The 12,125-nt window shown below is 39.0% G+C and overlaps 1 protein-coding gene across 3 annotated transcripts; it reads right to left on the reverse strand.

The window, feature by feature from the left end:
• Positions 1-1,784: 1,784 nt before the first annotated feature.
• On the reverse strand, positions 1,785-11,075 carry LOC127448323 (gamma-crystallin M2-like). Of its 3 annotated transcripts, none has more exons than XM_051710767.1 (3): positions 10,963-11,012; positions 2,336-2,578; positions 1,785-2,099 (listed from the first exon to the last, which is right to left on the reverse strand). In XM_051710767.1, the coding sequence occupies exons 1-3, from the start codon at positions 10,972-10,974 to the stop codon at positions 1,827-1,829; spliced, it is 528 nt and encodes a 175-aa protein (XP_051566727.1). In that variant the 5' UTR covers positions 10,975-11,012; the 3' UTR covers positions 1,785-1,826. The 3 variants fall into 3 exon arrangements, with proteins under 3 accessions (XP_051566727.1, XP_051566726.1, XP_051566729.1); XM_051710766.1 differs by lacking the exon at positions 10,963-11,012 and adding an exon at positions 2,682-2,767; XM_051710769.1 differs by lacking the exons at positions 1,785-2,099; positions 2,336-2,578 and adding exons at positions 10,120-10,426; positions 10,620-10,862 and having other exon boundaries at positions 10,963-11,075.
• Positions 11,076-12,125: the final 1,050 nt, after the last annotated feature.

Raw genomic sequence — 12,125 nt, forward strand, 5'->3', positions numbered from 1 at the left:
CCTTTAGGTGTATTTTTGGAAATTAAAAGTGGGCTTTCATGTGTCTTGCACTGAGGCGAGGCTTCCGTCTGGCCACTCTGCCATAAAGCTCAGATCGGTGGAGTGTTGCAGTGATGGTTGTCCTTCTGCAAGTTTCTCCCATCTCCACACATGATCTCTGGAGCTCAACCAGAGTGACAATCGGGTTCTTGGTCACATCTCTTACCAAGGCCCTTCTCCCCCGATTGCTCAGTTTGGCTAGTCGGCCAGCTCTAGGAAGAGTCCTGGTTGTTCCAAAATTATTCCATTTAAGAATTATTGAGGACACTGTGCTCTTGGGAACCTTCAGTTCAGCCAGAATTTTTTATAGCCTTCCCCATATCTGTGCCTCGACACAATCCTGTATCTGATCTCTGCAGGAAGTTCCTTTGACCTCATGGCTTGGTTTTTGCTCTGATATGCATTTTCAGCTGTAAGACCTTATATAGACAGGTGTGTGCCTTTCCAAATCATGTCCAATCAATTGAATTTGCCACAGGTGGTCTCCAATCAAAGTGTAGAAACATCTCAAAGATGATCCAGAGAAATGGGATGCACCTGAGCTAAATTGAGCAAGACACTGAGCAAATGTCATAGCAAAGGGTCTGGATACTTATGTCAATGTGATATTTCAGTTTTTTCTTTTAAAATTAAAGGTGTGTGTGTGTGTGAGAGAGAGAGAGAGAGAGAGAGAGAGAGAGAGAGAGTGAGAGGGAGAGAGAGAGAGAGAAAAAAGCAAACATAGCATATTAAGTAAAAAGTGAAGTCATTGAGGTCTTTTACAGCAATTTCTCCTTTAAAAACATTAAGTAAACTATATTCCTTTTTATTTTTATTTTATTTTTGCCTTTTATTTTAGAGGAAAGCTGACTGTAGACATGAAAGTAGGGGTCAGAGATGAGAAATGGGATCAGGACCAATTCCTTGTCAGCTTTCATACCGTAGACCCTGTGAGACATTATACTGTATGAGCATGTGTACAGTCTGTTGCACCAACATTTTATTACATAATGTTCATTTAGCTTTCACATTCAAAGCAACACACAGTACATGCCACTTCAGTCCCTCTGATAAATATGAGGCGAAGTCCCTTGCTCTTGGGCAAAATACCATTTTTGGGTTTTAATTTATACTGTTGCTTATCTTTAAACAGTAAATAAACCCACTTCATATGTGAGGGTAGCACTTGTAAAATTAATATTTACAAGGATCAGAATTATTTTTTTATTTAAACACACCAATGAATCAATGCTGTTGAATTTTGGAAAGCCAAAACTATGATGACCTGAGTGAATTTTAAAATAGCTTCTATGAGGGATTGACCTCCATAGCATACATTTTGTTGCAAGCTATCATTCTTATTCTATGTGAAACTCCCCAAAATCAACATGAAGCTCTGCAAAAATGTAGTAAATAAAGCAAACAAAGAAAGCATGTCTGTTGAAATCAATTAATTTATAATTTTATTCTTTATTTATTAAATAATCTTGAACAGATGTATTTTAAAAATAGGAATCCATGAAACATCTGATTCTCATAAATGTCATGTCACATATTCTAATATCTAAAACAGCCCTTGTGAGGCTTTTGATGTTTAATAACATTTTATCATGAAAAACTGTTCATGAAAAGCATTTTAGCCATCAGTGCATCAGCATCACCTAATCTAAATGAGAAATAGAAAAAAAATTTGAATGTTTTATTTTATTTGTTATTTTGTATGTTCAACCCATGAGGTGCTTCTCTAAATTACTCAGGACACAAAGTTTAGTTTTGTAGATAAATTATTTTATTGAATCACTAGAACACTAGTACCAAGAATCCATGATGCGCCTCATGCTCATGAATCTCATGCCACCCATATTGCTGAAGCTTCTGTACTCTCCAGGCCTGAAGTAGTGCATCCTGCCTCTGTAGTTGGGCTGCTCATACATGAGCCAGTGACCATCCATCACATGGCAAGACTGGCAGTGAGACATGCGGTAGCGGTCCATTATGTTGTCACAGTCATCCATCAGCTCGTACATCTGGCCCATGAAGTTCTCCCTCTCGTAGATCCTCATTCTGTAGGATCCCTTGTACTGTAATAGAAGAAAAGTGCATTATTTTCAAGTTTATTTGGAAGTACCAATTTGAGATCAAATGTATATATAAATCCACGATAATCTAGTTATCCCTCTCCTAAATTTTCTTTCTCAAAGAATCTTCTGTATGTTTTCCTTTAATTTGAAAATAACCAAAACTTTCTTCTGAATATAAAATATTCTTAACATTCCTTCATGAACTACAGATAAATCAACATGCTCATGGAGCTCACCACAGGGATCATACGGCAGGACCTGATGCAGTTGCTCATTCCAAACATAGACATGTAATCAGCATACTCGCCCCTTCTGAAGAAATACTGGTTTCCCATGTAGTTGGGACGGTCATACATCATGAAGCATCCACTCTCCACTCTGCAAGAGTGACAGCGGCTTAGGTAGGAGGACATGTCAGCACAGTCGCTCATGCACTCATATGAGCGACCCTGGAAGTTCCTGTCCTCATAGAAGATGACCTAAAAATTGTAAGATAATATTTTAGTGATTTGAAGTGAAATATAGCAAACCAAAAATATATAAGTGAAAGTGTGTGGAAATGGGAGCTGGAACCATGTTTACCTTGCCCATCATGGTTGTGCTAGCTGATCCTCAGTAGTTCCACAAAGGAGAAGCTGAATTTGATACTGCTTGTTGGCTGTCTGCTGTCACCTGTGCTTTTATACTAGACCAACACTAAAAAGAGTACACAGCATCTATTGTTTGTCAATTCCTGACTGTGCATGTTGAAATAGTGGCCATTATAACTAAAGCTCATTATGTAGATCTTAGTACTCACATTTGTCAGAACAATTTTTATATTCTCAAATGAAAGAATTTGAAAGAAACAAATAATAAAAATTTTGCTTGTGTCGCACAAAAAAGAACAAAAGTGAGTATTCAGTATTGGTGACATAACCAAATAACCAAAGATAATATTTCACCTGTTGAAGTATTTTGGCAAATATTTGATTTCCAAGACCAACCCATCTATATTATTTTTGCGTCCGAGTTACGTTCTCACAGCAAGGTCACTTGTTCTGACATATTGGGTGGGCACAAGTTTGGCTTGTATGATTTCCTTTTCCTGTTCCCCCATTATTACCTGTCCATATGGCCAAAATAATACTCACTGTGAATTGCCTCTTACATTTAAAGCTTCCATTAAGTTATATATATTATATATTATAGCTAGTCAATAAGTTTTCTATCTTATCTTTACAGGCAAGTCAGAGACTTTTATGTTCCTAAAACAATTCAGGTGCTTCCTTTCTGTTTGTAGCATTTTTGTTAGATGTTTTAATGTAGTCTGCATATTTAAGCATAAGTGGCCTTTCAAGATATATTAAAAATGTTGTCCTTCATGTCAAAGTGGTCTTATTTACCGTGTGACCGATTCTCACAAAATGTTATATACAGTTTAGTGTAGAGACCCTTCTTGTGTATAATAAGTTTCATGACCATTGGCCATTCATGTAAGTTATTAGGTGCTGAAGTTTGATTGGCTGCTGGCGGCCATTTTGTTTTGTTTTTCATATTAATATGTTAAGGATATGTTAGCACTCAAACCAAAGAAGGTGCATATTTAACTTGAACCTTTTTTATCAAATGGCTGCAGAGTTATGACATTTATATTTGTTGTAGCACCCCCTATGGGCAATACTGAACAGAAATCCTCAGCATGGCCTTTTGATGATGTGTACAGAGATTCGTTATGTTTGAACTTTGTCTTTAGTAGATATTGATCAATGAATCAAAGTGCATTCAAACGAAGGAATTGTATTGCTAATATCTTCGTAAAGATTTGTCGTATCAAAATTCTTTTGATCATTTTTTGTCAGGAGGGTCGGTAGATGATGTATAAAAATGTTTGTGCAAATCGGACTAACTGCCTAGGAGGAGTTAGAAAAAGTAGGTTTTACAGAAATTCTAAATGGCAGAGGTATACGTTTTTTATGGCTCGAATTTTAATTCTAGCCCTTACGGTTGTGAAGATATGAGCAAAAACGTTAAAGCGCTTATTATAGCGCCACCTAGGGTAAAATGGAGGTGTGTGCTTATGCCGGAGTTGCTTTGCGCATCTGGAACCATCATGCCAAGTTTGGGTTCTCTAAGACTTACAGTTTTTGCTGCCCAGATACTTTTAGTGCAGAAAAATAATAATATGAAAAACCGGAAAATCAGTACAAAAACAATAGGGTTCCAGCACCTTTGGTGCTTGGCCCCCTAAAAAAACAGACTCTTGTCTCCTCGCCAGTGAACCACCATAGAATGTCTATGGGAGCACCACGTTATGCTATTTTAGGCTAAGCTTGTAGGCTCCTCTATTAGAAGGGCTCTGTAGGCTGTATACTGAAAGCTTGCGAGATTTCAAACAAGAAAAACGTCTAGGTTACTATGGTAACCCCGGTTCCCTGAAAAGAGGGAACGAGACGTTACGTCGAGTCAACGGTAGGGGTCACTCCTGAACCCCTGATCTCTCTGAATGGTTTTCCATCACGCCAATTTCATTGGCAGATGTCTTTCGAAGCCCTGCCTTCAGGGCTCAGGTTGAGGGGGGATGCGAGGGGATGCCATCCCCCTTGTTGCAAGAAATACCAAATACCATCACACTTGTAAAACCACCATCCCCCCTTACCATCCCCTTTAGATCAATTGTGACATGTATTACTTAGAACTAATAATGCAAGTAAAATATTTAATTATCTATGTTTGATAAATAACAGACTTTAAATATTGGTGATTTGCCGATCAGAATTAGATTTCGACACGTTTGGGGTTGCCAGATTTCAAGAACTGAAATCCCCCAATCAGATCTGTACACATGCACAGTTTGAAAATATTCTGCCAGTGTGATGCTTTATTTGTGCAATCTGGTTTCTGAAAACACTGGCAAAAAGGTATGTCAGAGTTTAGCGATGATGGGTTGACTTGTCCGTCTTATTGATCGCATGAAACTTATGCCACTGAAGGTAATGCAAGTTTTCAAAAGTTTCACAGACTTGCAAAAATGGCCAAGAGAACAAATCTTTTGTCTTTCTTTAAAAAGAAGAGAACAGAAGGTAAGATATTACTATGACAAATGTACAGTTACAACCATGTACATGTTTTTAAATCAAATAATTTTACAGGGTTTCGCCCATAAAACACTTTTGTGTGTAGAACAACTTTTTGAACCACTAAGCATCCTTCACAGAAACAGCCCAAACTTCCATTACTAGTTTGGTTATTAGAGTAGAAAAAAATGTGTGTGTCTGTTTCTTTCATGATCATAACATGGATTCTACTGTACTAAAATACAACAACAGAGGGTAACAGTTGCATGTTATGGCCATGTGTAGTAAGGGTCAATGACATGACGCTCATTTTCTTTTGTCCAGATCTATTCAGCTAAAAATACATAAAAATGCAATTCACACTAAACATATACTTGAATAGAACTCTTCTATGATGAGCATATTTTTGAATTTGAAGTCATATTGATATTTTTTCTGGGGCTTAAAGTAAAAAATGAAATGTGGTGTACAGAAACAGTAACATAAACAGCCAAGCTGGATCAGCACTTCACAGCATGGTGGTGCTCCAGGTCTTTCAAGCTATGCTCCACAAGAGCATCAACAAGTAAGGCACTGATCCAGAGACAGAGCTTCACGCAGCAACAGACTTGGCGCTGCAAGCTACTAAGGCCACCGCTCAGGCTATTGGAAAAGTGATAAGCAACTTGGTGGTCCTTGATCTTCACATCTGGCTGACTCTTATGGACACGCATGATGCAAAGAAAGCCACTCTCCTCAACACTCCAGTGTCGCTCAATGGCCTCTTTGGAAGCGCAGTGGAAGGCTTTTCTGAGATTTTCTTTCAATGGAACCGCGTATCAATCCAAAGTCCTTCCATCTGGTTTGGCTCTTGCTCCTCACATGTTCACAAAGTGTATCGATGCGGCGCTCGCCCCGTTGAAGATGAATGGTGTGCGTGTATTGAATAACCTTGACAATTGGCTGTTACTAGCCAAATCGGAGATGGTACAGTGGTTTAAAACCATGACTTTACATTAGATCCATGGCATTATATTCATGTTGTTTATCCAGAGGGGAACTGGCCCCCACAGTGAGCCTGGTTTCTCCCAAGGTTATTTTTCTCCATTAACCAACATCTTATGGAGTTTTGTGTTCCTTGCCACAGTCGCCTTCAGCTTGATCACAGGGGTTCTAAATACAATTATTATTTAATTATTTAATTTCTATACACATTTGACAATCATATTTCATCAAACTGCATAATGATCAATGTAAGACATTATAGATATTACAGTTTCATTTTTTATTTATTTTTTTGTTAATGCATGATTTCCTGTAAAGCTGCTTTGAAACAATGTGTGTTGTGAAAAGCACAATACAAATAAAAATGACGACTACAGAGGGAGCAGAGGGACTTATTGCTTTGTCATCTAAAAAACCTGGGCCTGAATGTCAACTGGGAGAAAAGCACACTTTCCTGCAGCCAACAGATCTCCTTTTCAGGGGTTCAGCTCAACTCCATGACCATGCATGCGCACCTCACGAGCGAGCTTGTTCGGGCCATTCTTCAGTGTCTTTCCCAGATCAAACTGGGGAAAGCATGTCCACTGAAGTCTTTTCAGAGAACATTGAGTTTTATGGCAGCAGCATCTGCCATCATTCCGTTAGGTCTGTTACACATGAGACCTCTCCTTTATTGGCTCAAACAACATGTACCACATCATGCCTGGTGCCACGGACGCATGAACATTGTGGTAACTAGCCACTGTCTGGCTGCTTTAGCACCTTGGACAGCTCCAGTCTTCTATCATCAGGGTGTGATGCTGGGTAAAGTATTCAGATGAAAAGTGGTGACCATGGATGCGTCCAACATGGGTTGTTACGTGGTATGGACAGGTGTGAAATGAGCATGGCACATCAACCGTCTAGAACTACAGGCTGTTTTTCTAGCCATGAGGGCTTTTCATTCTGACGTTGTGAATCACCACGTTCTGATTCGATCGACCAAAACAACAGTAGTGTTCCTCCAATGGAGCGGGCGTCATCATCTCCGCGACATATGTCCCAGGCCACCTGAATTACGGCAAGGATCTGTTTTTGCTCCAGGGAGCACTACCAGGGGAGTGGAGACTTCACCCTCAGACAGTTCTGAGGATTTGGGAAATATTCGGCAAAGCGGAAGTTGACCTATTCACCCCACTGTTCCCTCTTGTATTCCTTGTCCCAAGCATTGGCCCACAGATGGCCAGCAGAACGCAAGTACACATCTCCCCCGGTAAGCCACCTTCATTCTGTCATCAGCAAAGTCCGAGAAGATGAGGGAACAGTTCTGTTAATTGCACAGAAATGACCCAATCAGTCCTGGTTTCCAGATATGATAGAGATATTAGACGGCCCCGATTTGGCATCCCTGAACGGAGCACACTGAACCGGCTGGAATTGTCTCAGTCGGTGTTAAATACCATCTTACAGACTACAGCACTGTCCAAGAGACGCCTCTATGCACTGAAATGGCAGGCGTTTTCAAACTGGTGCTCTTCACGTTGCGAGGACCCATTGAATTGCCCCATGGCTGAGATCCTTACATTCCTTCAACAGCGATTAGATGCTTGTCTTACCCCATCAACGCTTAAGGTTTATGTGGCAACTATCTTGCCATTTCATGCCCAAGAGATGGGTTCCTCTACAGGCAGACATGATCTGACCATAAAATTCCTTAGAGGAGCGAGGCAGCTCGCCCTGCTACGGTGCCTACTTGGGACTTAAACCTAGTGCTGAAGGCACCCACAGACCCTCCATTCGAACCTTTGGACTCGGGAGAATTGCGTGTGCTCTCATTAAAGACCACACTCCTGTTGGCTCTGGCCTCAGTTAAATGGGTGGGCGACTTGCAGGAACTGTGGAATGTCAGCTCATGCTTGGAATTCGGACCAGATCTTTCGAAAGCCACTATTATACCTAAAAAAGGCTACGTACCTAAGGTGTTATCTACGACCTTCAGTGCTCAGGTAATCCGTCTACAAGCCTTCTGTTCCCCACCATTTAATTTGGTCGAAGAGCAGTCTATGGATATGTTATGTCCGGTGCAGGCATTGAACACGTATGTCGAATGCATCCACCAGTTCCGACTGTCGGATCAGCTCTATATTTGTTTTGGAGGTCACACAAAAGGCATGGCCATTTCCAAACAAAGGCTCTCGCACTGGATTGTCGATGCAATCGCACTCACAAGTCCTCTCTGTCTAGAGCGCTTTTTTGTACTCAGTGGTAAACCCTACACTTAATCTGGGTCTGCTGCCAGTTATAAAGAATGCAGCTTACGCTACATCAGCTGTGATGATAATAAACCCCTTTTTAATTAGCCAGCACTCCCTATACAATAAAGCCTTTTTTCCCAGCTATATTTGCAAAACGGTTAAAATTACACTGTGTGTCTATTTATACATATAGATTCCCAGACTTCATTAGCTCCCATCTGGCTGTAACCATGTGGGAATATTCATTACATGTACACTTAATTCATGTCTCATAAGTCATCGGCCCATGGCCTGTTTCTCCTTACACATATACCTATTAAGTGTTTTTACCACCTGGCGGTGTAATGTTACGTAGTGCAGCGGGATGGGACTCTGTTCTCCATAGCGGTATCGCAATGTCAAGTGAACTGAATCTAAAGGAAACGTCTCCGGTTACACATGTAACCTTGGTTCCCTGAGATGAAGGGAATGAGACATTGCAAAAGCTGGCCGCACTACTATTTCAGACGATTGAGGTAGGAGTATGCTCTGTCCCTCAGTTAGAAGTAATGGTGTTTGAGCATCTGCTTATATACACCTACTGCGCACCTGAAGGGGCGGGGCTCAAGCACCATTGCCAATCAGAGGATTGGCATTATTGAAAAGGGTTTCAACTAGATCATTGGGGAAAGGATTTCCCCCATAGCAGTAACGCAATGTCTCATTCCCTTCATCTCAGGGAACCGAGGTTACATGTGTAACCGGAGATGTTTTTTTAAATGTAAAAACTACATTTGCAATTGAAGCTCCATTTATACTGCAGTGCAGCTGTTTAACTGCACTGAACTGCAGGTGAACTACACAAACTACAGCTCAACTGCATTGAAATTGTACTATACTGAACTGCTATTATTTTGCATTGTACTGCAGTTATACCAGTGTGGAATGCAGGTATACTTCACTGACCTGCAATTGCATTGCAGTGCTCTATATCAGTACTGCAGTTAAAAGGCATTGGATGTGCAGTATAGTTTGTCATTTTGCAGTACAGCATCATTGTACTACACAAAACTGCACTTTTACTACATAGATTGCAGTACTACTGCAACCAGACTGCAGATTTACTGCAGTTCATTTTTGTCTATACATTTTGAGGACCTGTATGGAAATGTTCTTGAACCACATACAGGAGTGGTAATAAGAATTAAAGATATATTTGTGTGTACATGTGTACAGTAAGTGTCCCATGGTGAAAAAATTACATAACTGGTGTTGCAGGAAAATGAGAAAATAACTATGAAATAGTTATACTGACACATTAGCTAAGAATACTTGAATTGTTTTGTAGATAAGATAAATTGATAATTATTCAGGAAGCATTAAAATTTAAAAACAATGCCCTCTTAAAAAATGATTAGGTTAAAGTTTTTTATGAGTTTATGAAGTTAAGTGCCACAGTCAAAGGTGCAATGGTGGTATCTCATTACCCTTTCTGGCTTTTGAACAAGCACAGATCTTTAACTACTAAGAAAACAAACCCCCTATATGAGAGAAATACTTATATTCATATACACGTATACTGTATGTACTGTATTTTTTTTTCTTTACTAGTATCAGCAAAAATCATTTAAAGACATCATTAATCAAGGCATGTGGCCTTTTGAAAACATTAATCCATGATTTGCATTTTATTTTATTATTTTATTTTTATTTAATTAACTCATTAGGTGTTTTTTTTGGATAAATTATCATTTTCATAACACAATGTTTAGTTTTATAGAGAAATTATTTTATTGGAACACTAGTACCAAGAATCCATGATACGCCTCATGCTCATGAATCTCATGCCACCCATATTGCTGAAGCTTCTATACTCTCCAGGTCTGAAGTAGTGCATCCTGCCTCTGTAGTGGGGCTGCTCATACATGAGCCAGTGACCGTCCATTACGTGGCAGGAATTGCAGTGAGACATGCGGTAGCGGTCCATGATGTTATCACAGTCATCCATCATCTCATACATCTGGCCCATGAAGTTCTCCCTCTCATAGATCCTCATTCTGTAGGATCCCCTGTACTGTATTGGGAGAAAGGTCCATTGTATTTCAGTGTATTAGCCAAAAAAAAATAAAAATAATGGATTAAAATCTAACATAAATCTAGCTCTCCCTCTCTTTCCGAAATCCAAATATATATATATATATATAACTGAATATTCCTTTTAAATAACATTTGTTCAAATGAATTAATTTATCACAAATGAAGCTCACCATGGGGATCATACGGCAGGACTTGATGCAGTTGCTCATTCCAAACATAGACATGTAATCAGCATACTCGCCCCTCTTAAAGAAATACTGGTTTCCCATGTAGTTAGGATGATCATACATCATGAAACATCCACTCTCCACTCTGCAAGAGTGACAGCGGCTCAGGTTGGAGGACATGTCAGCACAGTCGCTCATGCACTCATAAGAGCGACCCTGGAAGTTCCTGTCCTCGTAGAAGATGACCTGAAAAATTAAGAGTTAATGTTTTAGGGATTTAAAGTGAAATATACCAAATCAAAGTCATTTGAGTGAAAGTGGAAACTGGTATCTGGAACAAGTTTACCTTGCCCATCATGGTTGTGCTAGCTGATCCTCAGTAGTTCCACAAAGAAGAAGCTGAAGCTGATTCTGCTTGTTGACTGACGCTGTCACTCGTACCTTTATAGTAGACTGAGACTAAAGATGAAACAGTGTCTTTTGTTAGTCAATTCCTGACTGTGCAAGTTGGAATAGAGGGCAACATACAACCAACATGCTTTTGTAATTTTCCCTTCAATTGTTCTTCAGAAGACCTTTGACCCAACTTCTGTGGGAATATTTTAATAGAAGTTTTATGATTAGTTCACATCAGTGTTTCCAACTTTGTTTAATGACAATGATTCAGATTTATTTTTTTATTTTTATTTTTTTGGCTCATTTATGCTGTCAAAATAATCTTAATTCTGTACCACTTTTATGCATTCAATTGTTTTTTTTTTTTTTTTCAAAGAGACTCACAAATTAATTTTCATTTTAAAAAGGTACATTACTATACACTATTCTTTGATTGCAGTCTTTATTCTTCTAGAGATAAGAATTTCACATACTAATACTACTACTACTAATAATAACAACAATAATATATATATATAAACACAATATATATTATACATTATATAAATTATAAACACAATATATGAATTTGGATGCTGTTTTTTAATTCCGTCAACCTTTTCTTCAGGACTGCCTGTTTTTGCCACATAAATTGTTAAACACTATATTTGTGGGTGTTTTGAACATTATAAAACAGGCACATTGCAACTAACTGCCTCTTGAGATGACATATGACAGCCACCATTTACACCACTAACATTATTCAGAGACAGAAAATCCACAAATTTTCCTAATTGTTCTCTCTGGACACTTACTGTATATATACAGTACTGTGAAAAAGTTTTAGGCACTTGTGAAAAATGTTGCATAGTGAGGATGTCTTCAAAAATAATGCCATAAATAGTTTTTATTTATCAGTTAACATCATACAAAGTCCAGTAAACATAAAAAAGCTAAATCATTATTTGGTGTAGCCACCTTTGCCTTTAAAACAGCCCCAATTCTCCTAGGTTGTTGGCAGATAGGATGTACCAAGATTCTTGGAGAATTCACCACAGTTCTTCTCTCTATTTAGGCTGTCTCAATTGCTTCTGTCTCTTCATGTAATCCCAGAGTGACTCGGTGATCAGTGGG

This window comes from Myxocyprinus asiaticus, chromosome 11, assembly GCF_019703515.2.
Source record: "Myxocyprinus asiaticus isolate MX2 ecotype Aquarium Trade chromosome 11, UBuf_Myxa_2, whole genome shotgun sequence".
In the NCBI taxonomy this organism is placed as follows: Eukaryota; Metazoa; Chordata; class Actinopteri; order Cypriniformes; family Catostomidae; genus Myxocyprinus; species Myxocyprinus asiaticus.